Source organism: Oreochromis aureus, linkage group 16 (genome assembly GCF_013358895.1).
Source record: "Oreochromis aureus strain Israel breed Guangdong linkage group 16, ZZ_aureus, whole genome shotgun sequence".
In the NCBI taxonomy this organism is placed as follows: domain Eukaryota; kingdom Metazoa; phylum Chordata; class Actinopteri; order Cichliformes; family Cichlidae; genus Oreochromis; species Oreochromis aureus.
This window is the reverse complement of record NC_052957.1, coordinates 19,178,735-19,206,709: the sequence shown is the minus strand read 5'-3', so window position 1 is coordinate 19,206,709 and position 27,975 is coordinate 19,178,735. Positions and strand designations below refer to the sequence as shown.

Genomic DNA, 27,975 nt, shown 5'->3' with positions numbered 1-27,975 from the left:
CATGCACGTGTGACTGCGTGCGCGCGTGTACTTGTGCGCGGGTCTATGCTTTCGATCGGGAGAAAAGGCGCTGCAGTAAATGCCGTGTAAGCGCAAGAATATTGATGCGACGGAAAGGCGGCTGGCTTGACCGCGGCTCACAAATGACGGCTCACTTGACCGGGAGAAGCATGCCACGCTATTTTTCCCTGATAACTTGTCGTTTGTTGCTAATATCTGCGCTCCTGTTTACCAGAGAAGCTGACGGTATTTAGTTTTTTTTCCATACTTTTTCCATACTTTGATAGGCTTGGGCTAAGGGGGGATAATCTGGGAGATGTTACAACTGAAGGCTGTCCAAATCTGACAGGGAAAAAATGTGATGACTAGATGTAAGTAAGTGAGTAAAGGGAAAACACACTAGTGAACTTAAAAACCAAGGATGACGAAGTTAAACTTCAACCGAAACAGCAGTAACGCTTTTTATAAAGTAAAAAGTGAGAAGTTCAAAAACATTTATATTTTGTTCTCATTTTTTCAGCGAATGCTGATTAAATGGGACAAGTTTGTCTTCAGCTGAATAAATTCAACTGAAGGCAGTCTTGACAGATACTAGGAACCTGGAAGGTTTTAGATTAATAAGGCAAAACAAGTCAAATATGTTTTTAAAAGTAGCAGGTAGTAGCACGTGGATTCTTGCGTATACTTAAATTTTCAGAGTGTGCTGCTTGTTGAGCTTTTTACGATCACCCAACAGACGGTTTAGGTTATTTTTACTTTTTTTTTGTCTGAGTTTGGTAATTGTGCAGTTTTGTTTATGTCGGTCACATTTTGTGTGGTAAATGGTATTCTGAGTTTTAATTGTATTTATTGTACAGTGGTTTGTTGTATTGTAATTATATTGTGGTTTGTGGCCTACAGCTACTAAAGCTGTTTTGCTAGTATGTTTTCTTTTATTCCTTTTGTTTGTTAGTACAAGACAAAAGAGCTGTTGGAGGCTGGTAACTTTGCAAGACTGAATACCCTGACACCCATTAACTTTGCTCTAGTGACAAATATCTCATCCTGATGCTATAGGAAGTGGCCGTACCAAAGCTTCTAGTTCTACTATATTGAACTTGGAAAAATTTGTTTTTATTGTAAGAAGCCTGGACACATTGTAGCTGAGTGTCCCGTTCTGTACAGGTCCAATTACCAAATCAGACACCATGCTCTGAGAGTTTTGGCATAGGTTTTGAACAATTTGTCCTAGATGGACTTGTAGCTGTAATTTTGAATCTGTGTAAAGCATCTCCTCTCTTGTTTCTGTCTTTCAGCTGAGGTCTGATCTTAGTGTTTCATGCTCTTTACAGCTCTACAGGTGATTGGTGGAAGTGTGACAGCGATTCAAGGAGGTACGGCCATCTTACCGTGCCATGTCACTGATATCAGTGATGACTTGACACAGATTACCTGGCAAAGGAAGACTAGACAAAATCCTCATAAAAACAATTTTATTACTATCCAACCCAGAAATGGACCACAGTTTGTCAATGGACATGATGATCGATTTAAATATATCGGGAATTTTAACAGCAAAAATGGAACTCTCCAATTATCCAATGTTACCTTGAAGGACGAAGGCAGCTACATGTGCATCTTCACCCTGTTTCCAAGTGGAAATCAGAAGATTGAGATACCTCTAAACTTGCTCGGTATACAACTAAAATGTGTTTTAAGATATTCTAGGTGTTTGTATAACCGATGTAGACAGAGTTACTTTTACTGTCATGCTTACATGTCAACTTATTTGTGTGCTGTACCTCTCCTAGTGCCTCCTTTCACAAGTGTGATGGACAATCTTCCCACTTTGGGCACAGAAGAGGTTTTATTTGCTACCTGCACGGCTGCTGGATCGAAGCCTCCTGCAGAAGTGAGGTGGCTCACTGGTGCTTTGGGAGACAAAGTGAGGACGACAACAAACTCCACCCAGTATGACAACGGTACGACTACCACAGTCAGCTCTCTGTTTGGCGTTCCTACAAGAAAGATTAACGGTCACCAGGTCCAGTGTGTCATCAGTGGTGACTCCCTGTCTACAGAAGAAACCCTGGCCTTCACCATACAGGTCTACTGTGAGTATCAGCTGTTCATGGAGTTTATTATTTTTCCTCTTTTTTTTTTTAATCACTGTTCATTTAAGAATTATAACAGTTTAAGAAATCATTAATAAAGTACACCAACACACCCAGGATCAATCTCAGCCTGTTTTATAAAAAAACAGACATAAACGTTCTCATATTTCTGTCTTTGTTCAGGAGAAGGTTTTAGCCGGGGGGGTCGGTCGCATTTGCGGTTGCAATCTTATCCCTGCTTGCATGAGGCATAACCAAAAAAAACAGTAAAGTCATACCACAGTAGTTATTCCAGTGAGATGAAACTATTGACTTTGAGTCCAGACACAAGTCTGTTTCTTCAGTGACTGGCACTACAATACTGGAAAATTTGTGTGCAATGTGGTTCTATACATGCATTCTTATTAGATATATTATTAATATAATGTATGTCACTTTTTGTCAGTTGTTCTGTAATTAGGGCCCGAGCACTGAGAGTGCGAAGGCCCTATTGTATCTGCTCTGTTTATTATTATTACTATTATTATTATTAGGGCCCGAGCACTGAGAGTGCGAAGGCCCTATTGTATCTGCTCTGTTTATTATTATTATTATTATTATTATTATAATTATTATTATTATTATTCATTGAAATGAATTGCCTTTTTGAGGGCTTTAACTAGAGATGGCACGATACCACTTTTTTATGTCCGATACCGATATCATAAATTTGGATATCTGCCGATACCGATATGAATCCGATATAGTGTTTTTTAATCAATAAAACTGTTTTTTTAATATCTTGCTGCATTTTGTATAAGTTCATCCTCAAGTTTAAATAAACAACAACACTAAAGCTATTCTGTTATACCTGTGTGTAAAAAATACACTGCACCCAAAATATTTCATAGTTCAGCAACACTGATCAATCTAATAAACTTAAACCTACTCCATCCTCCCTATTCTGGTATTTTAATGATGCTTAATCGATGTAATCAACTTAAATTTAATGCAGGGTGAAAAAAAATGCACAGAAATAAATTATTTTTCAAGAATAATTAAATAGATTCAACGTCTTTCTTCAACAGAATTACAGAATTCACAAATGGTACGTTCCCAAAGGATAAAGTACTATAGCTTACTAGGTTAGATTAGACTTAATAGTTACTGTATACAGTAATGGACTTCTATACATTTTACATCAGATTAAAACTTTGAGTGTAAGATTCAAATAATTATTTATTAAAAGCTAGACATTTTAAATGAGAATAAGAAAGAAAAGTATGTCTTTGTGCCCACCTTTTCCCTGTTCATGCCCTATCGGCCCCCCTGGCTAAACTTTGCTAGATCCGCCCCTGCACAGTTACCAGCCGTCAGCTGCGTAGAAAAGGATCCTGGTGTAGAAAGTAATATTAAATAAAAAATTCTAACAGCAGCTTATCAAGCTTAAACGTGCTGCTGTTGTTCAGCCGCTGGTTTCCTCTTTCTGGTGCAAAGTGGGCCAAAAACAAAGAAGAGAGACGGACTCGCGACAGAAAAGCTGATCAGCTGATCATTAAGCAGTTTCACGATTGAAGTAGCAGCAAGAAGAGGCAGTCGCTCCATATATCGGTTGTTAAGCTTAACGTGGGAATGCTTTACAAACATTCAGAGATGAACTTACACACTTGCTTTACTTCTCTCTGGGATAACTTACTCGGAGATGAAATGCTGGTTTGCTAGCGAGGCTCCAAATACACACAGCCGCTCTATCACGTGATGCATACTGCTCCGACGTGCTACGGTTATGAGCCGAGTTTCGCCGTGTCGCAAGTTTTGTGAGGTGCTTTTTTGATATTTAATGGATCGGATTACATTTTTTATTTCTCGCCGATATCCGATCCAGTAATTTACGTCAGTATCGGACCGATACCGATACGTAATATCGGATCGGTCCATCTCTAGCTTTAACATGCTCAAAAACTCGTGAAATTTGCACACGCATCAGGTCTGGTGAAAAATTTCGTATTTTAATGGTTTTACATATGAGCACTAGGAAATGGCTCTAGAGCGCCACCTATATGTTGTTAAATGCATCCCTACAAACACATCGTTTAAGCTACATGTATGTAATCTGGCACACATGTGTACCATGCCAAGACGAACAAAAAAGTCATTGGGCCCATTGACGCAAACCCAACAGGAAGTCCGCAATTTAGAAGTGAAGGTGACATTTTGGCTCTAATTTTGCCATTTCCATGCCTCGAACTTTTGCGAACTCCTCCTTGGGATTTGGTCGTATAAGCTTCATTTTTGGTCAGTGTCAACTACACACCTGGGCCATGTTAAATTGCGGAGCTTTTGAGTTTTCGTGATACGGTGAGGCCATGGCGCCATGGCGAAATTCGATGATTCGCCATGACAATCTTATTGCCTCTCATTCCCTCATACATTGTCCGATCTGGACCAAAGACCACACATATGATAAGGCTCCACCCCTGAACATATTTCAACTGCCATATTTGACATCAGGGACAGCGCCACCTAGTGGGAACAGGAAATGTCATGTTTTACACTTTGGGGTACAGTATAGTGATGGGTGACATCTGCAGCCTCAAATTTCTCCAGGAAAGCCTTAAGGAGTTGTTCTTGGGTTACAGTGAAAACTGTGACTTTTCACGAAAGGGTGTGACCCCAGCAGCATGGCGAACTTTGATGTCTCGCCATGAAGAAACAAATTAGTGTAACTCAATGAAATCCAGTCTGATCACTATGAGACTTTACAGGCGTGATGTCAGACCCGCCCTGAATAGATTGATATGCCCATTGTCAGGAATACGCAGAGCGCCACCTAGTGGCAACAGGAAATGTCATGCCTTTCACTTTGATATATTGAATTTCACAGGTTCATCGTGGCCACCTGAAAAGCGGTGAATATCACCATCAGTCCCTCATGATGCTTCAGTGCGAAAACTGACTTTAAACTGAACGGCACGCCCTGGTGGCAACGCGGTTCACCATGAACAATGAAGTGGCTTTTGAGGGACTTGGAAAGTTTCAAAAGTCTTGAAATTTGGTCCACACCTCCAATGTCATGAAGGCTTTCTTATTGTGTGATCATTTTTATGGAACCTTGCAAAATGGCTCCACAGCGCCCCCTACAAAATTTCAAAACATCAGCCTGTGTTTCGTCTATGAGTCTGAAACCTGGTAAGCTTATAGAAGATATCAAGATGTACAAATAAGTCTCTTGGAGCAATATCCCAAATCCAACAGGAAGTCAGCCATTTTAAAATTAATGTGTAATTTTGGCGACATTTTCCCCTCTTTTCAGGCACCGTACTTTGACGAACTCCTCCAAGGGATTTCATCAGATTGACTAGATCTCCAGTGCGTGGCATCTAAAGACCTTTGTGATGTTAAATTGCGAAGCTTTTTACGTTCAGGGAAACGGGGTGGTCATGGGGGCACGTGGAGTTTCATTCACTCGCCAAAAAGCAGTAATCTGCTGTCACTCAAAAACACAATGTCCAATCTCTCCAAAAGGTCGCAGGCATGATGAGACTCGAGCTCGGAAATGTTTGTTATGCCATTTGTCAGTAATGGTTAGAGCGCCACCTAGTGGGACGACTATAATTACTATTGAATGAGATGAAATGTTAGCTGGTGGTTAAATGCATGGATTCTATCAATGTGACATCAGATCGGACATACTGGTTTTAGGTGTTGGGCGTGGCTCGACGTGCCGGGGTGCGAGGGCCCTCATAACGCTGCTTGCAGCTTTAATTTTAGTTGCTCTCTCTGCAGACCTTCACATCTCAGTACCAATAAACTACTGTTTCAGATATTCAGCCTGTCCTGCAGAGTTGCTGACCCGAGTTTATGTCCTACTGGTTCCAGCATGACAAAACACCATGTCACAAAGTAAAAGCTGTCTTCTCAAGCTAGATGATGAGTTCAATTAGCCTCATTCATAGGTATTATTAAACAAGCAATTTATGTGTCAAACTATAAGTAAAATTAACTGAGGCTGTTTTGAAAATGAAGTATTGTGTGCTCTTTTTCTTTAGTGATGTTCTGTTTCTGGTGGAATTCCCCAAAAGATCACAAAACCTAATATGTTGTTTTTAGTATGAGGTGATTGTACGTGAGCTGGTGACACCTTTGAATGTGTTTGAGAGGATTACTCCTTGAAACTGAATGAAAACCAAGATTTGTGATTTTGCCTGATTTGACAGGGTTCAAACATGTATGAAACATTATTTCGACATCATTAGTATTTCCTTACTTTGGGGTTTATACAGTTTTTTCTTTGTTTTTTGCAGTTTCTCCTATAGAAGTGAAAATTTCAGCAATTTCAGAGGATTCATTTGAGTGTGTGACAGAAGCTAACCCAAATGCAAAATTCACCTGGATCAGGTAAAGCAGTTTTAGTAATGGTTTCATTTGAAATATTCATTTAAATGCTGAGAGAGAAAGAGAGAGGTATTTAGAGGCACATGTACACATGTTTGTAAAAACAGTTTTTGTAGTGCTGGCAGTGAATTGCGCAAAATAAACTGCAGACTATGATATCAGATGAAAGCTCAGTGTGAGTACTTTAAGCACATAATCTACGATCTGATCAGAAGGTCAGCCAGTTAAACTTAAATGCTCAGTGATTTAATCCCCTAAAAAAATCCTCCACCTCACTTTCTCTCAGAAGCATAATGTTCCTCATGTTCAGTTTGTTAAGAAAATAACATCCATAACATGGATTTAGAAAATATACAGTGGCTTGCAAAAGTATTCGGCCCCCTTGAACTTTCCCACATTTTGTCACATTACAGCCACAAACATGAATCAATTTTATTGGAATTCCACGTGAAAGACCAACACAAAGTGGTGTACACGTGAGAAGTGGAACGAAAATCATACATGATTCCAAACATTTTTTACAAATAAATAACTGCAAAGTGGGGTGTGCGTAATTATTCAGACCCCTGAGTCAATACTTTGTAGAACCACTTGTGGCTGTAGTGGGACAAAATGTGGAAAAGTTCAAGGGGGCCGAATACTTTTGCAAGCCACTGTATGCCCATGCATATGACAGAGAAAGGAGCCATTTTTCTATTAATGCAACCCTTTTACAAAGTAAAGAACTGGTGCTGTTCTCAAAAGTTTATGAGGTCATTCTTTTCTCAATGATGAGGTACCATGGAAGTTGTGTTATTTTTAGCTGACCTGGATAGCGGACTGGTGAGCTCATGTCTTTGTCCTTATGAGCAGTGTTGCCAACTTAGCGACTTTTTTTCTAAAAAGCGACTAGCGACAAATCTGGCGACTTTTGCTAGTGTTATTAGGAAGACTTAGGACCACTTTTTGATGTGAAAGCGCGTATCGCTCTTACACTCAACAAGCAGCGGGTGCTGCCGTGGGCACCTTGCCCGTGCCAAAGCGCTCACAGGTGGCGGATAGTCCTCATGCAGCAGTCGCCCCCATCTGCTGTCAGAGCAGATGTTCACCCCTACCCACATAGCAGACAGGCCTGGCCCGGATCTGGTGTCAAGCCGGAACTACTGGCTGACTTCTAGCATGGTAAGTGGTATGTCATCCAGATATGGGCCAGGCCTGGCGTAGATGGCACTGTTTGTGTGATGGCATGCCGAATCTGGCCCGATTGTGGTTTGGTTTATGTGGCCCAGGCTCATAGAAAAAAGGTCTTCCCCTGATCCGGCATCAAGCTGGCACTTCTGACTGACTGGTGTCATGGCAGGGTGTATGTCAACCAGATGTGGGCTAAGTCTGGCGATGATGGCACTATTTATGTTCCCTTTTTCGTATTTTAGTTAGAAGATCCAAATGCCATTTTGCAATACTATACTGCTATGGTGGCCAACGTTTCACATGCAGGTTTGACAGGTTTGTGAGTGTACACTTTATTTAAAACCTAGTGAGGGTTTACTCATGTTTACCACCAGTTGGCTGTAGCTCAGGAGGTAGAACAGGGCACCTACTGATCTGAAGGTTAGTGGTTTGATATCTGGCTCTTCTAGTCTGCATGTCAGAAGTATGAATGTAGTTAGCAAGCACTCAGTTTAGAGAATTGTGATTAGGTAAATGTGGCATGTTTTATATATATATATATATATATATATATATATATATATATATATATATATATATATATATATATATATATATATATATATATATATATATATATATATATATATATATATATGACATGCCACATTTACCTAATCATAGCACCTACACATAGCACTTTGAGTAATCCAGGAGAGTTGAGCTATATAGGAATCAGTCAATTCACTGTCTGAACAGAGTTTCGTCATGTTACCTTTATGTTCCAGCACATGTTGTTATTACATGGCTTGATTAAGGTACACATTAGGCTGACATCTGGGGCCAGAGCTGAAACTGTTCTGGGCCAGCATAGGGCCCAGCAGTGTGTCTGCAACTGGCCTTGTGCTGGCCCATGTGTGAGCTTTGCAGTATGTGGGCCATGTGTAAGCACTTTGTGTGGGCCAGATCCGGACTGTTACAATTTTGCTATGTGGGTACGTGTCCAAACTGCAAATGAATCGCTAATGAGCGAAGCCGCTGCTCCCGCCCTGACTGTAATGCAGTCAGTTCTTCTTTTACTCTTACTTTTTGGGGATCACAAGGTTTAAAGCTGCTTAAAAACACACACACACACTTTTTGTGTGTCTATATGTGTGTGTAACGCCGCCAGAGTGTCTGTTTTTGGGTCACTTTTGTCGGTGTTCTGGGAATACATCCTACCTGACAAACCATCCTACCCGTTGTTTCTACGCATGCGCACAACACAAAATTAAGTGGCAAAACGTCCTACCTTTGTGAATATGAGCTACAAACATACTCTGATGGGTAAAATTAAGAGCCAAACTGTCCTACCTTTGTGAATGTGACCTACAAGAATACTTTAACAACTAAAATTAAGTGGAAAATCGTCCTACCTTTGTTAGTATGAGCTAGAAGCATACCTTAACAGCTAAAATTAAGTGGCAAACCGTTCTGGCTTTATGAATATGAGCTAGAAGCATACTCTGACGGGCAAAGTTAAGTGGCAAACCATCATACCTATTTTAATTTGTGCTGGAATTACTCTGTGACAGCAGCAATCTGCATAAACTACTTACGGTAGGACGTTTTGCCAAAGTAGGATGGTTTGTCAGAACACCGGTACCAAGCCTGGATAAAGGAGGAGGGTTGGAATTATGACATTAAAAAAAACAATAATTGCTAAAAGAATTTAACTTGTACTTCTAGATATATTCTAAATGCATTTAGGTTGTTTTTTACTCACTTTATGTCTCTTCCACGATTCTATTTCTCTCTCCTACAACGTAGGTTACAATTACATAAGCATGACCAGTTATGCAAATTAGGCGATGACATCATGTAGCAACTTCTAGCGAATTTTAGGACAACCAATAACAATTTTCCTTGCTGAGGAGTTGGGAACACTGCTTATGAAGTGCAGAGCAGCAAGTTTTAACACATTTATTTACTTTAAGGAAGCAAAAGCTTACACAGGGAAAGTGCTTGCCAGACTTTTTTTTATACACTTCTTTCCAACCATTTCTTTCAGAAGAACAATTCAGTGTTGCAAAACTTTATTTCATTTTTCTATTACATTGTAAGGCATCTTTCTCATGTCTTTCCCACCACAACTCACAACAATCTACTCCTTCTGGTCATATTTTAGTGAAATATGCACGAGAATCATAATGAGCTCATCCGAATTATGCTTAAGGTCATATTTTTTGTTTTATGGGCACTTTTCCAGGTTTACAAGAATCGCTACTCCTCCTGGAGTATTGTTCAGACTAGTGAAATTCCATGACTGTTTGATTTGAATTCTCATTAGTTTGTGCAATGAAGCCAACCAATCCCGACCTAACTTATCACTTTGTTTCGCTACAACATTACATTTATCTGTGTACAGCGATGGATGATGGATAGATGCTCTGGTTAAGTAGACGGTATATTAAGTGATGGTTTGTTCTTCATATAACAATGATTAAAACAGAAATGTTCAAGGTATTTATTTAGACTGTTACGTTAATGCATTTGCATTTTAGCAGTTACTGTGAGCAGCTTCAAATTTTAAGGTGCTGCCTCTGGTAAATACTGACATTTCCTTGTTTTCATACACATACACACACGCACACATATATATATGTATATATAAGCAACTGCTTTTATGCGTTGCCAATAGCAACAACGACAGTAAAACCATCGCGTGGCTCCGACGTTCGCTTGTTTATTTTCCACATAAACATTTCATAATAAAGCTGAAGATCCTGTTGAGATTTTTCAGGGTAAACTGAATCACGTGAAAGAGTATGCAGAGTGTTTACGGATGAGAAGCTAAAAGGAGTCATCAGGTGCTAAAACATAAACCGTAGACTCAAAAGTTAGAACAGGCTTTTCACTGCAGCACGCCATGTAATAAATACTCACATAGTTTCATGCATGGGTCAAAACACTCGACTCCAGGTACACACTGCCCAGCTGAAAACACTTCAGAGATTCACAGAATTTACAGAAAATGTAAACATTTTTGTGATATATATATATATATATCGTTGTCGGGAAGATAAATGTCTTATATCAGGAAATGAGATTTTGGCCATATAGCACAGCTCTAATACACACACACTGGTGTGGAAAAGTGTTTGCCCCCTTCATGATTTCCTAGTGTTTTTCATTTTTGAAAATTTAAAAAAAGAAAAAAAAGAACAGGCAGTTACCTGAACCTGCAGCTATTGTGCATGCATACTTCTACTTCAATGGTGTTATCCCAGAAACTGAAGAGCAACTGGAGGGGAACCCAAGGAGATGATTCATTGATAGCGACTTCACCTTTTGACATTAACGCCATTCATACCAGTATTTTAGGTACTGTTTTTTTTGGCAAGCTCTTGCAGATACTATCAAGATTCGGCTATCGAGATTTTGTTTTTCTGATCTTTTAGTCAATAGCCAGAGAAAAGATAAAAGACTTTTAGTTGTAACTGATCCACCTTTATTTGTATAAACAGGGATTAAATTTGAGAGACCATCAATTGTGCTGCTTTTCCATAAATTGCCTATGTGGCCTCACTTTCATCTGTAATTGATATCGTTGTATAAACTATATAAACCCTGTTTATTTGTGTATAGTACATATGTAATGTGGTTGATAATGTAACTTTTAGATGGTTTAACTCTGAACTATAACTGAAGTTATAGGGTATGGAACACCACGACTGCCATAATGAATTAATTAAATACACCATTAAAAAAATAATTAAATGTGGCAATAATTAATTAAAATCGGAAATAATTAATTACATAAATATTTACGACACATGTAATTAATTAATTATTGACACATTTAATTAATTATTGACATATTTAATTAATTATTGACACATTTAATTAATTATTGACAGTTTTAATTAATTATTTAATGATTTATTTATTTAATTCATTTTGGCACTTTTGTCCCCTTCATCTCTCTCCTTGAAATAATTTTATCTGTCAGCCTCACCCATCAAACTAAGTGGGCGGGGTTAACGCTGCCCATGCTTCTCTAACATTTGATTGGTTGCCTTGCAAAGTAAGTCAAGACAGGTCGATCCTAGATAATCGATTGCTTGTGTGGACTTGGGGCAGCCAGGTATCCCAGAATGAATTCTAAATCACAGGCAGCAATGGTGGTGGTTTTAAAATACCCCGTTTTTCTGTCACCAACTACACTTTTAACAGTGTTTTAGCCGCGAATGTAGTGGCGTAATCTTCACATGTCTGGTCAGGTTGTCAACATAGAACATGTTTGCAAAAGTCCTCAGATGTATTCAGAGATATCACTAGCTCTGCTAACAGTCAGCTGACAGAGTGTACCGAGCTCACAGCCCCGGTGTTCCAGCTTAACTGTTTTTTTTTGGGGGGGGTTTACATTAACCGGTTTGTTTACATATTCCACTCTCCGTGTTCCACATGTTGCATTCGCAGATTCTCATTTTCGCCGAACGATCGTCTCTTTCCGCCTGGTCTTGTGTCTCTGTGCTTCTGTAACATAAAGAACGAGCTGACATTTTTCTCACGACACCAGCGATCAGCTCAACAGGCCCTCAGTTTACCTGCATGCATCCTCCTCCTCATCTGTCAGCTGTTTAACACCTGCTGCTAATTCAAAAAACACGCCCACGTTACCTGGTGATAGTCACAGTTTAACTGGGCAGCCGGTGCTCGATATAACGCAATGTCGGCGCATTTTTCTGCACAAGATAAGTAAAAAAAAATTTTTCCCCGAGCGCAGAGCTGCTGGAGCTTGTTTCCCAACAGAGCACTTTATAGGCGAACCAGCTGTATCAGCGGCTGATGTCCAATCACCGGCACACAGCTTTGAAACCTCACCTGAGTTTTAGCTCTCAGTGGTTAAACGCTGGACTTAATTCACTCAGGTTCTGTCTGTCGGGTCACGTTAACTTCGCTGTTTTATTTACAACTGAGCAAATCGGTTTGGCTGAGGTTAAAGTTACGTTTCATAACTGCATAGTTTTACTGAAGTTTAATGGTTCATTGGCACATGTGTTAGACTGAACCCTTCGCTTTTCTTTATCTGGTGTGTTTTGGATTTAACAGTGAATTTTGAGATTAAACTGACTTTTAAAATGTTTTTATACAAAGAGGAAAGAGAAGGCGCATTTCCACCGAGAGGAGCAGAGTTTGCAACAGCATGTTCATCATGAAGACTGCAACCTGGACAGAAATATTACATCATCTGTTTTTTAATAGTTATTCAACTGTATTCTAAGCACCAGCTGTCTGTTAGAATTTTTAGAGTTTACTTAACTAAAAATAAATGAGGTTAACATATAATTTGTGTGATTTTTTTTTTCTTTTTTTCTTTTTTTTTTTCTTTTTCGGTCATGTTATGTTTAACTGTCAAAGGCTTGTTACAAACTATGAAACACATTGTGCAGACTTCTGGATGTTAGAAGAAAACTAATACTGCTCATGAATGAGACTAAAGGCAGGAAGGTGTCCTTTAAAAATAAACATGTTAATAGGACCTCCCTATTTATATCATAGTTTATGATATAGCAGGTGTATTTCAGTAATAGCCTGCTTATTTCAGTGTAGTGGTGTACAGTCACACAGCTCACGTGGGCGTTATCTGTGATACTCCTTAACTATAATTTATCCAAGTTAACTTCAGTTAACCATTCAAACAGTTCTTTTGCAATGACAAACATAAACACTCATGTCGCCGGTAGGTTTCCGCAGTGCCAGCTGTTTACATTACAGCTGCTTATGCAGTAACCATGGTAACCACGGACTCTGAGCGGCTGGATCGACGGAGGTCAGACAACAATTTTACATATATGACCTTAAAACAGGACACAGCCATTATCCGTCCTGGCCTCATATCAAATGTGACCGCAGACTGAGTCTATGTTTGACGTTTGCTTTATATCTAATCTTCCTCTCAAACATTTAAACAGCAGCGAGTCTGCAGCTGAGGGAATACAAACTCAAATTGTCGGAACAGGTTTGATCGTTTCTTGCGTGTATTAATTTGGTGATTTATTAAATGTATAACTGTTATTCTATGCTGCTGCTGAGTCTCTTACGCTGATGAAAATGCAGAAAACACAGATCACGAACACCTGTTCAACCAGTCACTTTCATTCCACTTTGATCTGTGACAAACTGACGGTTCATCTCTGTTACAGTGTTGCGTTAGACTGCTATATTTTTTTGTTCTTTATGCTGTAGATTTTCACATCTCTGGAATAGTTGGCAGTAATAAGGATGATTTAAATCATATTGATATGACCCGTGACATATTCGTAGATGACCGTTAGATTAGTCAGCTGGGAAACTGTGTGTTAACTCAGAGAGCTGAAGATATCATGGAGATGCTGACCTCGCGCCGTGGTGTGCAGGGCCGTTTACCCTCATGATTAATATTCATAATAAAAATATTAGCCGAACATCATGAAGTCTGTGTGTGTTTCATAGTGTCGAACAACCTTTGTACAGTTAAAGCCAGCAGTTACTACATGACGGAAACACCAACGTTATCTCTTTTATGCGTTTATACGCAGGTCACGCTGATTACTGAACAAAAACCCAAAGATCAGCTGTTAATCGAATTTATTTGCTCTCTCTCCTCCTTAAACATGTTTTTTAATGTTAGTTATAATTCAGAATTGGGGACTGAAACACGTAGGACACATAAGAACATCAGGAAATAAAAACCAGATAAATATAACCTCAGTAAAAGAAGTCAGTGTCAGCGGGGGTTATTACAGCTGTGTAACAGCTCGATTGCTTGCGAGGCGAGCGGGTCTATCTCACGCTTTGCCGTGAGACTGGGCTGGGCAGACATCTCCGAAATCATCGAAGCACTTTTGCAAAGAGGCTATATCTTGACAAACCGAACAGACATATGAAGATTAAACCACTACATTCTCGGCTAAAAAAGTATTAAAACGGTATTTGGTGACACACAAACAGGGTTTTTCAAAGTTCAGTTCTGTTAGTTTCCACATGGCGGTTGTTGTGTCGTAAATATTTATGTAATTAATTATTTCCGATTTTAATTAATTATTGCCACATTTAATTAATTATTTAATGGTGTATTTAATTAATTCATTATGGCAGCCCTGGCGTTCCATAATAGGGAGGTCACTTCAGGTTAATAATGTAAAACACTGGTGTCTCTGCTAATGCCATTGTCTTGACTGCTAGAGCATGTACATGATGACTCTGATTAGATGTCAGATTTTCCATGTGTGTATGGGAATACAGAGATGCTGCCCATGTATCCGATGAAAATTAGATGGACTTAGATATTGCCATTTAATACATATACCAACAGTGAGTCAGTATTGTCGTGGAATTTTGTAAATAAAGTCTGCAACACGGAAAGAGCTATGGTCAAGCTATTCATTTCTGCGCAGGAGAGCCAACACACACATCAAACATCACAGTTCACAGTTGTCAAGAGATTTATTCTAAATGACACTTCTTCAGCTGAGAGTCTAAGAGTGAAGAGACACACACTGTAGATCTTTACTTGCAAGGGCGGTCACAGAACGCTCACAACAGAGTGGGGGCCCTGTGATCAGCGCCCTGTTACCGCTCTGGTCTTTATTTATATACAAAGCAATACAACAGTGAATACGTCTATTCATAGGCAGAGGAATGTTAGTGCGTAGGGAGTGAAGATAAGAGTGGTTCAGGTGTATGTGTGTGTGTGTTGTGGGATACAGAAAGACGCGGCCCCTTTTCTTGTTAGGGAGCGGCAGATAAGAGTGTCCAGCTCTCCTTTTCCTGGCAGGAGTGAAATAATAACAGCTTGTTCAGCTGTAAGAAAGAATTTATAAAACAGTCCTGTAGTGGACAACAGTCTAAGTCATAAAAAGGTCAACATCAGTATTCTATCATATGCAAACTTATATCATTAAAAGCTTATACTCAAATCAAATCAAATCACTTTTATTGTCACGTCACATGTGCAGGTACACTGGTACAGTACATGTGAGTGAAATTCTTGTGTGCGAGCTTCACAAGCAACAGAGTTGTGCAAAAATACAATAACGTAAAACAAGCAAAATATAAAAATGGCTAATCTAAAAAGTAATAAATATATGTACAATATATAAAGGTATATACATTACTGAACGTGTGTACTAAATATGTTTTTCTACGTGTGTGTGTGTGTGTGTGTATATAGTGTGTATATACATGTACCAATACAACTCTCCATTAACAACAGTCATCAAATTCAAATCAAATTCAAATTTTATTGCCATTATTTTGTCATGCCAGCTCTGCCCTTCGGATGCCTCAGCTCCTCTATTATGCCCCTCCACACACAACTCTCTGTACTTTAGGTTCCACGGCCTGTGGCTGGGCAGAGAGCAACTCCCACTATCTTTTCCCAGGAAGCTCCTGGCGCTGGCTCTTGAGTTTCATCCTTCTGAGCAAAACAGTTAGCAGATAATATAATGAAACATCATTACGCCTAGCTAAGCAGTTTTCCTTACAATGTCATACTGACACACACACAGTTCACCTAAGCATGCAAATGTTATATCAAATCCTACAGTGAGATTCTAAACACAGAAATCTAAATGTGAGGCTAAACTAGAATTTTCCATAACAGTATGTAAGTAGGAGCTCTATTTGGTTGTTGTTACAATGTACAGACAATTACATTAGCCTTTTACTGTTTTTAGTTATTGCTTCCAAATAGTTAAAAGGTTTTTGTGTTTAGTTAGATCTGTATAAGCTTTTGGATTCAAACCCAGGGCCTTCTTGGTGTTGGGCAACAAAGCTATCAAGACTGCGACCGTGTTGCCTTGCTAAAAGTTTTCAACGACTTGAGTGTAAAATTCACAAAGTTGCCTGATTTAAAATATATATATATTTCTTATTCAACAGATGATTATCTCATGTTAGGGTTGGGTGTAGAATTCTTCATTGAATTAATAGCAGCAAAGCAACCCCAGACCATTTAATTTGTTCATGATATGAGGATCCATGAGGTAGTTTAGACATGGTTCCTGGATCAGGCTCACGGTGAAAAACTCAATGGAAGGTTGTGGAAAGAAACCAACTGGTGGAAGAGTATTGGTTCCAGTGACAAAGGCCAGAATTGTTCCTGGCTCCCGTGTTTCCTCTTGTAGTAATGGAAAAGCTATATGGTCAAAAATGGCAATAAAAACAAAACATAAACACAGCACAATGCACTGCATTATAAATTGAACACAGAATGCTTAAAGCATTACATTTACCTTCTGTATCTGTTAGGTAGGCTCTCCAAAAGTAATGACAACTGCTTCAGCATGTCCTTTATTGCTACTAGATATAGAAAGGCAGATGGTAAAGAGGCTCTCATGAAGGTCAGCTGTGAGCATTGAAGATCCATTTGTCTTCTTGGCTTTTCAGCCAATCACAGCAGTACAGACACCCTGCCTTCCATTTCCACTATACTTTAATACACATACGTTATTCTTTTGCATACATATATTTCCCTCAGACATGCTTTCTTCAGACATTCTCTTCTTACCTACATATATTATTTGCAAGATCAAATGCATATCGCATGCATGTGCATGATAGCAAAATGTACGAGTGCTTGAATACATGTATGTTAGAGTGACAGTATATGCATGTGAAAGAAGAATGTATATGTTTGAGAGTGAAAGAATACATTTTGGCTTATGGCCCTTCATACGTTTGAATGTTTTGAAAGAGCTAGAAAGTATTTGCCTTTGCAGTAGTGTTGTTGGAAACTCTGCTGCCAGATAGCCTCATGTAATTGGTCTCAAATCAAAACCAATAGGTGATGTGTCAGTCAATATATGGATGAAACTTTCCAAAAAATAGCAACTAAATAAATAATTTTATCAGGTGGTTCTGAACTATAGAAATGCCTGGTCTGCAGGGAATTCTGTTTTCATGATGTATGATGTTCATACTGAAAGTTGGGATATTTAGGGCCCGAGCACTGAGAGTGCGAAGGCCCTATTGTATCTGCTCTGTTTATTATTATTATTATTATTATTATTAGGGCCCGAGCACAAAAGTGCGAAGGCCCTATTGTATCTGCTCTGTTTCTTATTATTAGGGCCCGAGCACAAAAGTGCGAAGGCCCTATTGTATCTGCTCTGTTTCTTATTATTATTATTATTATTATTATTATCATTATTATTATTATTATTATTATTATTATTATTATTATTATTATTATTTCGGCAAATGAATCGGCCTTTTGAGGGCCTAAACATGCTCGAAAACTCATGAAATTTTGCACACGCGTCAGGTCTGGTGAAAATTTACGTATTTTAATGTCTGTAGACATGTCCAGGGAAAATTGGCTCAGTAGCGCCACCTAGAAAAATGAGAAACGCGAGCCCCGAGATGGGTATGACCTACATGTATAAAACTCGAACACATATCTAACGTTCGGAGACGCACGTAAAAGTCTATTATGGCCATGTCCTAAACCCAACAGGAAGTCCGCCATTTGGAAGTGAAGGTGACATTTTGGCTCTAATTTTGCCATTTCCATGCCTCGAACTTTTGCGAACTCCTCATTGGAATTTCATCGTTACAAGCTTCATATTTGGTCAGTGTCAACTACACACCTGGGCCATGTTAAATTGCGGAGCTTTTGAGTTTTCGGGTTACTGTGAGGCCGTGGCGGCGCACGGCGAATTTCGATGACTCGCCATGAAAATCTTATTGCCTCTCGTTCTGTCATACATTGTCCGACCTTGACCAAAGTGGACACATATGATAAGGCTCCACCCCTGAACATATTTCAACTGCCATATTTGACACCAGGGACAGCGCCACCTAGTGGGAACAGGAAATGTCATGTTTTACACTTTGGGGTACAGTATTGTAATGGGTGACATCTGCAGCCTCAAATTTCTCCAGGAAAGCCTTAAGGAGTTGGTCTTGGGTTACAGAGAAAACTGTGAGTTTTCGCTGAAGGGTGTGACCCCAGCAGCATGGCGAACATTGAGGTCTCGCCATGAAGAAACAAATTAGTGTAACTCAATGAAATCCAATGTGATCAGTACCAGATTTTACAGGGATGATGTCAGACCCGCCCTGAACAGATTGATATGCCCATTGTCAGGAATACGTAGAGCGCCACCTAGTGGCACCAGGAAATGTCATGTCTTTCATTTTGTTGTACTGATTTTCACAGGTTCATCGTGGCCACCTCAAAAGCGGTGAATATCACCATCAGTCCCTCTTGATGCTTCAGTGAGAAAATTGTGACTATAAACTGAACGGCGCACCCTGGTGGCAACACAGTTCACCATGAAAGATGAAGTGGCTTTTGAGGGGCTTGAAAAGTTTAAAAGTCTTGAAATTTGGCGCACACCTCTAATGTGATGAGGATTTCTTTTTATATGTTCATTTTCCTTGAACAGCGCAAAATGGCTCCACAGCGCCCCCTACAAAATTTCAAAACAACAGCCCCTGCTCTGTGTTTTATGTATGAGTTTGAAACCTGGCAAGCTTATTGGAGATATCAAGATGTACAAAAAGTCTCTTGGAGCAATATCCCAAATCCAACAGGAAGTCAGCCATTTTAAAATTAATGTGTAAATTTGGCGACATTTTCCCCTCTTTTCAGGCCTCATACTTTGACGAACTCCTCCAAGGGATTTCATTAGATTTACGCGATCTCCTGTGTGTGGAATCTAAAGACCTTTGTGATGTTAAATTGCGAAGCTTTTACGTTCAGGGAAACGGGGGTGGTCATGGCGGCACGTGGAGTTTCAATCACTACGCCAAAAGCAGTAACCTGCTGTCGCTCAAAAACACAATGTCCAATCTCTCCCAAAGGTCGCAGGCGTGATGAGACTCGAGCTCGGAAATGTTTGTTATGCCATTTGTCAGTAATGGTTAGAGCGCCACCTAGTGGGACGACTATAATAATGGTTGAATGAGATGAAATTTTAGCTGGTGGTTAAATGCATGAATTCCATCAATGTGACATCAGATCGGAAGCGCTGGTTTTAGGTGTTGGGCTTGGCTCGACGCGCCAAAAGTGAGAGGGCCCTCATATCGCTGCTTGCAGCTTTAATTATTATTATTATTATTATTATTATTATTATTATTATTATTATTATTATTATTATTATTATTTCGCAAATGAATCGGTCTTTTGAGGGCCTAAACATGCTCGAAAACTCATGAAATTTTGCAGACGCGTCAGGTCTGGTGAAAATTTACGTATTTTAATGTCCGTGAACATGTCCAGGGAAAATTGGCTCAGTAGCGCCACCTAGAAAAATGAGAAACGCGAGCCCCGAGATGGGTATGACCTACATGTATAAAACTCGAACACATATCTAACGTTCGGAGATGCACATAAAAGTCTATTATGGCCATGTCCTAAACCCAACAGGAAGTCCGCCATTTGGAAGTGAAGGTGACATTTTGGCTCTAATTTTGCCATTTCCATGCCTCGAACTTTTGCGAACTCCTCATTGGAATTTCATCGTACAAGCTTCATATTTGGTCAGTGTCAACTACACACCTGGGCCATGTTAAATTGCGGAGCTTTTGAGTTTTCGGGTTACTGTGAGGCCAGTGGCGCCACGGCGAATTTCGATGACTCGCCATGAAAATCTTATTGCCTCTCGTTCTGTCATACATTGTCCGACCTTGACCAAAGTGGACACATATGATAAGGCTCCACCCTGAACATATTTCAACTGCCATATTTGACACCAGGGACAGCGCCACCTAGTGGGAACAGGAAATGTCATGTTTTACACTTTGGGGTACAGTATTGTAATGGGTGACATCTGCAGCCTCAAATTTCTCCAGGAAAGCCTTAAGGAGTTGGTCTTGGGTTACAGAGAAAACTGTGAGTTTTCGCTGAAGGGTGTGACCCCAGCAGCGTGGCGAACATTGAGGTCTCGCCATGAAGAAACAAATTAGTGTAACTCAATGAAATCCAATCTGATCAGTACCAGATTTTACAGGGATGATGTCAGACCCGCCCTGAACAGATTGATATGCCCATTGTCAGGAATACGTAGAGCGCCACCTAGTGGCACCAGGAAATGTCATGTCTTTCATTTTGTTGTACTGATTTTCACAGGTTCATCGTGGCCACCTCAAAAGCGGTGAATATCACCATCAGTCCCTCTTGATGCTTCAGTGAGAAAATTGTGACTATAAACTGAACGGCGCACCCTGGTGGCAACGCAGTTCACCATGAAAGATGAAGTGGCTTTTGAGGGGCTTGAAAAGTTTAAAAGTCTTGAAATTTGGCGCACAGCTCTAATGTGATGAGGGATTTCTTTTATATGTTCATTTTCCTTGAACAGCGCAAAATGGCTCCACAGCGCCCCCTACAAAATTTCAAAACAACAGCCCCTGCTCTGTGTTTTATGTATGAGTTTGAAACCTGGCAAGCTTATTGGAGATATCAAGATGTACAAAAAGTCTCTTGGAGCAATATCCCAAATCCAACAGGAAGTCAGCCATTTTAAAATTAATGTGTAAATTTGGCGACATTTTCCCCTCTTTTCAGGCCTCATACTTTGACGAACTCCTCCAAGGGATTTCATTAGATTTACGCGATCTCCTGTGTGTGGAATCTAAAGACCTTTGTGATGTTAAATTGCGAAGCTTTTACGTTCAGGGAAACGGGGTGGTCATGGTGGCACGTGGAGTTTCAATCACTCGCCAAAAAGCAGTAACCTGCTGTCGCTCAAAAACACAATGTCCAATCTCTCCCAAAGGTCGCAGGCGTGATGAGACTCGAGCTCGGAAATGTTTGTTATGCCATTTGTCAGTAATGGTTAGAGCGCCACCTAGTGGGACGACTATAATAATGGTTGAATGAGATGAAATTTTAGCTGGTGGTTAAATGCATGAATTCCATCAATGTGACATCAGATCGGAAGCGCTGGTTTTAGGTGTTGGGCTTGGCTCGACGCCTACCGGGGTGCGAGGGCCCTCATATCGCTGCTTGCAGCTTTAATTATTATTATTATTATTATTATTATTTTTCATTGAAATGAATTGCCTTTTTGAGGGCTTTAACATGCTCAAAAACTCATGAAATTTTGCACACATGCCAGGTCTGGTGAAAAATTTTGTATTTTAATGGTTTTACATATGAGCACTGGGAAATGGCTCTGTAGCGCCACCTATGCCTTGTTAAATGCAGCCCTACGAACACATCGTTTTAGCTACATGTCTGAAATTTGGCACACATGTGTATCATGCCAAGATGAACAAAAAAGTCAGTGGGACCATTGACGCAAACCCAAGAGGAAGTCCGCCATTTTGGATTGAAGGTCACATTTTGGCTCTAATTTTGCCATTTCCATGCCTCGAACTTTTGCAAACTCCTCATTGGAATTTCATCGTACAAGCTTCATATTTGGTCAGTTTCAACTACACACCTGGGCCATGTTAAATTGCGGAGCTTTTGAGTTTTCGGGATACGGTGAGGCCGTGGCGCCACGGCGAATTTCGATGACTCGCCATGAAAATCTTATTGCCTCTCATTCTGTCAAACATGGTCCGACCTGGACCAAAGAGCACACATATGATAAGGCTCCACCCCTGAACATATTTCAACTGCCATATTTCACAACAGGGACAGCGCCACCTAGTGGCAACAGGAAATGTCATGTTTTACACTTTGGGGTACAGTATTGTGATCGATGACATCTGCAGCCTCAAATTTCTCCAGGAAAGCCTTAAGGAGTTGGTCTTGGGTTACAGTGAAAACTGTGACTTTTCGTCAGAGGGTGTGACCCCTGAAGCATGGCGAACATTGATGTCTCGCCATGAAGAAACAAATTAGTATAACTCAATGAAATGCAGTCTGATCAGTACCAGACTTTACAGGGATGATGTCAGACCCGCCCTGAACAGATTGATGTGCCCATTGTCAGGAATACATAGAGCGCCACCTAGTGGCACCAGGAAATGTCATGTCTTACATTTTGTTGTACTGATTTTCACAGGTACGTCGTGGCCACCTCAAAAGCGGTGAATATCACCATCAGTCCCTCATGATGCTTCAGTGAGAAAATTGTGACTTTAAACTGAACGGCGCACCCTGGTGGCAACGCAGTTCAACATGAAAGATGAAGCGGATTTTGAGGGGCTTGGAAATTTTAAAAAGTCTTGGAATTTGGCCCAAACCTCGAATGTGATGAGGGCTTTGTTGTTATGTGACCATTTTCCTTGAATAGTGCAAAATGGCTCCACAGCGCCCCCTACAAAATTTCAAAACATCAGCCCCTGCTCTGTGTTTTATTTATAAGTCTGAAACCTGGTACGCTTATGGAGGATATCAAGATGTACAAAAAAGTCTCTTGGAGCAATGTCCCAAATCCAACAGGAAGTCAGCCATTTTAAAATTAAGGTGTAATTTTAGCCACTTTTTCGCCTCTTTTCAGGCCTCATACTTTGACGAACTCCTCCAAGGGATTTCATCAGATTAACCCGATCTCCTGTGTGTGGAATCTAAAGACCTTTGTGATGTTAAATTGCGAAGCTTTTTACGTTCAGGGAAACGGGGTGGCCATGGCGGCACGTGGAGTTTCAATCCCTCGCCAAAAAGCAGTAATCTGCTGTCACTCAAAAACACAATGTCCAATCTCTCCCAAAGTTCGTAGGCGTGATGAGACTCAAGGTCGGAAATGTTTGTTATCCCATTTGTCAGTAATGGTTAGAGCGCCACCTAGTGGGACGACTATAATAATGATTGAATGAGATGAATCGTTAGCTGGTGGTTCTAGGCATGAATTCCATCAATGTGACATCAGATCGGACGTGCTGGTTGTAGGTGTTGGGCGTGGCCCGACGTGCCGGGGTGCGAGGGCCCTCATAACGCTGCTTGCAGCTTTAATTTTAAATGTAATTGTTGGTAAGAAATGCACTATGTTCATAAAACAAAAGTGGAATTACAAATAACATGATTTTTTTTCACATACTCATAAATTTTTTTCACATTAAACTGTACCACTCAGCGATCTTTGGCTTCTCTATCTGTAATTCACTGATGATCCAATAAATCTGTGGAATCCCTGGCCAATGCAGTGCTTTAAATATTTTTAAGTTATATTTTTTAATCTTAAGTGGCTATATGAATTCAATACTTGAGAGAGCAAGCTCTTTCTGCTAGTGTTAATCATGTGAGATAAATGAAAATCAGATGTGGTGAAACTGAATCTTTTGTTGTCTAATATCTGAAATTGATGCTGTTTAGCTACATTATATTGAATGCTCCAATCAATGCTCCCAAATCACTGAATCATCAATCATTGCAGACAAACGTGTAGACTGATGCACTTTGAACAGAGTAAGCAGGGCTCTGCTGATATGCACAAAATACAGTGGCATAGAACCTTACTCACACAAGATTTTCTTCAAAAAAGCAGAAATTAAGATGAAAAGTGCCATTTACTCTTATATTTGGGTTCAAGTGAAATAGTACAAAATCTTAGTGTGAGCAAGGAAAGATCTATAACAAGAGCTTATAACTGAAATGTATTTGACTTTTGGTGCAACAGTTTTCTGCTCTCCCTGTACATTTCATGTTGAGTCTCATTCATGTTTTTCTAGATCTGGCCAGTATTTGCTGGAGTCTGCTGTCAAAGTAGAGGGTGCAAACCTACAACTGCTCAGCCTGACGTCTGATCTAAATGGACTCTATCAGTGTGAAGCATCTAACGCATATGGAAGTAAACACGGTCAACTCTATATGCATGTGACATCAGGTGAGGTCAGCTTGGACTTAGCTGTGCAGTTCGTCCAAATCTATCTTTTGTTTCTGTTTTTTAGATCTGAGCTTTTGTGGATGTTGTGTCATGTTGCGTGCTAATGAATGGTTGTCTGATGCTTCATCCAGTGCAACACATGTTATTAAAGTCAGCCTCACTGACAGAATGTCAAAGCGTGTCCTAGCTTGTGAAAGCTTTTTTTCAGGGTCATATCAAGTTCATCTAATTTATTTTTGTATGTTAAAACTTGTCAGTACAAGGAAGTTTTGAATGTGAAATATAAAACTAAATGTTAAGGAAGTGAGAAAGAACAATGTATAATTTCATCCCCATTATATTGTTTCTTCTTGTGTCCCTGCAGGAACATGCCGTGTTGCCTGGGCATTATTTCTTGTTTTGCTTTCCCTGAATGTTGGGGCTGCAGCATGGTACTTTTATAAATCTGGACGTTTTCAAAGGTACTTTGAACAATAACTCTGCACTTAATATGTGGTATAATATGTAGTCATTCTGATATAACAGTATATGGACATAATGGACAACTGGGTCTAGTAATCTTTGGTAAGTAGAAAGGGTTAAAAAATCAAATGCAGGTATACTCCAGACTCAGGTTTAATTCAAGGGGCTGGAAAACAATATTAATGCCTTTCTTTCTTTCTTTTTTCTTTTTTCTTTTCTTTTTTTACACAATTCAAAATCAACCACATCAGTTTTGACGGTCTCAAATTGGACAATTTCCTCAAAAGCTTTTACAGAAGAGTGTGGACTAACCTAGAAATGAAACAAATAGGGCCTGGGAGATCCTACTAGGGGGAAAAAGCCCCCCGACAGTATAGCCCCCTGGGATCTCTGGGACACACAAACCCCTCCCCAACGATAAGGTAGCTATTCACGGAGGGGTCTTTCATTTTAAGCTCTACCATTAACAGAGTTTAAACCCTTTTTAGGGGGCTTATCATGACTTTAAATGGCACAGACATAAGCGCTGGATGTTTCAACAGTAAGACTTTAGTCAAGAATCAATAAGACTAATGCTGCTCACACAGACGCTGGAAAAATCAGAGTGGTGAGCAGTATTATTTTTCTAGTGACTGTGTTGACTAATGCTACTTTAATTGCTTTATGTCTTGGTGGCGCTATTGTAGTTAAGAGGTATAAACAATGTTGTGCATGTTTCTCCTCGTATCTGCTTTACTGCAAATTGTTCTTTAACTTACTTTGGAATCTTCTAATAAACATAGTTGAGGCATTGCTTAGTTTAATACCTAAAGGGTCGACCCTGAAACTGGTGCATTAACTTGACATTTGCAGATGTTCATTCTGAATTATTCTTAAGACACCACAATAGGCTGTAACTAAGCTGCTATTGAAAGACAGATTGCAACATATTTCCAGCTGTTTGCAGCATTATCAAGGGCCGAATACTTCTTAAAGCAACAGATTTCATTATTCGTTCTATTAAAAAAAGTATGTTGCAATACCAGAGGTAATTTATTAGTTGATGATCTGTATAAATGACATTATTATTGGGAGTTGAGTCTCTCTAAAAGCTTCATCCTGAAATTGCCTCTGTTTTAGTTTTACATTAATTTAATGTAAAACTCTATTATCTGAGGTATATTTATAGTTTTAGTATACAAAAGGCATTTTATTAAATATGTTTTCTTGAAGAAAGAACTTCAAGCAGCTGAGAAGTTAAAATAATAATTTTTCCATTACTATTCTCTAGGATATTATACGTTTATAATTATAATAGTTTTATAATATTAAAGGTTGTTTTTAACATTGGCAGATAAACTGAAAGTCTTTTCATGTTCAGTTGAAATTAAATGCAGTTTTAAATGGATCTTCTGCCCCGGCTTCCTCTAACAGCTGTGGGAGCAAATAATGGACAACATCTGGACCGATACCTCCACCAACGTGTCATTCCACAGTCAACTGGTAAACAAACAGATGAATAGATGGAAGTACTTGGTAAACTTTCCTACCCCCGAATCCCTTTTATTTTGTGATTCAGGTTTATAAATGTTTTTGTCTTACTTTAAAATTGCAATAATTGCATAAATACACGCAAAACATTGGTAAATGACTCCCACTCTCCTTGCATGTCACTGCCACAGCATTTTGGATGTGGCTTTTACTGACTGTTCCTGTTGTCATGAACAACTTAAACAGTGTTTGGGATCCATACTGTTTCCACCAACAGTTTGAAGTGCTTTCATCTGCAGTTAACTGTTGATAGCAGTTGTATTAATGTGGTTACAGCTGTTGTTGTTTTTCCCCATCTGCTTATTATTATTCATGAAGGGTAACAATGTTAATTGCACATTTTTATGTTTAAAATGTACAGTACCAGCACAAGTTTAGACACATAGCCCGTTCATATTAAACAACAGATGTATCAGCAGTACACCAGAAAAGCCCATGCAGACAGTGGGTTCAAAACAGCTTTCAGACAGTATAAACACTCACACCAGACAACTCCTTGAATGCAGTAATCTGTCTGTCTGATGTATAATTACTACTGAGCAGCCAAAGCTGAGGGTGCAAACACTTGCTCTGTAATTTCAACCAGTAACATTAGTATATAATTTTCTAACTATGCAGCTCTGCCTTTGTCCTTTTTATTAAAAAAAAGGAATCTCAATTACTTATCTGGGATGTTTTTTTCACTGCAAGTTCTGCTGCTAAATGACTTGTCCCTTTTTTCCAATGTACTCTCAACTTTCCATTTCGACAGCAGGCAGCTTTAGTTACACTGTGACTCATTTTGGAATCTGTTAGATAGCATTGGCCTTATCACAACTCCTGACACAACAACAGAAGAGGATAAATTGTTTCCCTTATTTCATGTTGTTTTCACAGACCTGCTGATTTCCTAGTTGAACTTTTGCACATTAGGTATGAACTTTTACTGCAGTGAATGATAGAGATACCAAATTTATTTTCTGAGGATAAATTAAATAACTAAAGCATGGTCTTTGGTCTGTATTGTGTGAGTACAAGAAAATAATTATTATAATATGATGTGTTAAATTTGTTTAGATCAGAGGAATAAGGAAGGATTTGTCTGTGTTTCAGTTTGGCTTAGCTGTAGGCCTGAGAGTGTGTAGGGAAAGGAATTTATGGACACTGGGGGGTCTGCTCTCATGAAAGGAGACAGGAAGTTACAGTTGGGGGTTGCTGATGCTGATGCTTGTACCTTTAATAAAAACTCATAATTGTTATAACTTAGAAGTAGGTTTGCAGGAGACTCTCCACCTTATCTGTAAATGTAAGACAACAAGAGGCCAATGGCCCAGTGGATGCAGAGTGGGAGTCTCAGTGTTTGTAATATGTTAACTGTGTTTTGTATGTTGTCTAAAGGAATTTGGTGTAGCTTGGGTGAGGAGATTACTTTTATGACCGGCAGGAAGTCACGTACACAGAAACACACACACAGTGCTTTGACTGTTACGATGCACCCACACCTACATGCCTACTCACTCATGTGCACTCACACATACACACAGGTACGCGCATACAGTCACTCACGTGCACTCACATAGACATACGGGTATGCGCACACACAGGCACTCACGTGCTCGTGCATACACACACAGACACAG

General features: G+C 39.6%; 1 protein-coding gene across 1 annotated transcript; it reads left to right on the top strand.

Annotated features, from left to right (window-relative positions):
- Positions 1-12: 12 nt before the first annotated feature.
- LOC116320576 (nectin-3-like protein) lies at positions 13-27,380 on the top strand. Its single transcript, XM_039600090.1, has 7 exons — positions 13-246; positions 1,332-1,373; positions 1,791-2,093; positions 6,377-6,470; positions 24,210-24,364; positions 24,729-24,825; positions 26,240-27,380. The coding sequence occupies exons 1-7, from the start codon at positions 105-107 to the stop codon at positions 26,253-26,255; spliced, it is 849 nt and encodes a 282-aa protein (XP_039456024.1). The 5' UTR covers positions 13-104; the 3' UTR covers positions 26,256-27,380.
- The last annotated feature ends 595 nt before the right edge of the window (positions 27,381-27,975 follow it).

Bases quoted from the DNA above. Each gene is read 5' to 3' on its own strand.
- LOC116320576 (XM_039600090.1), top strand. From the start codon at position 105: ATGCGACGGAAAGGCGGCTGGCTTGACCGCGGCTCACAAATGACGGCT. The intron at 1,374-1,790 runs GTACGGCCATCT...TACCTCTCCTAG, and splicing joins TGTGACAGCGATTCAAGGAG to TGCCTCCTTTCACAAGTGTG. The intron at 24,365-24,728 runs GTGAGGTCAGCT...GTGTCCCTGCAG, and splicing joins CTATATGCATGTGACATCAG to GAACATGCCGTGTTGCCTGG.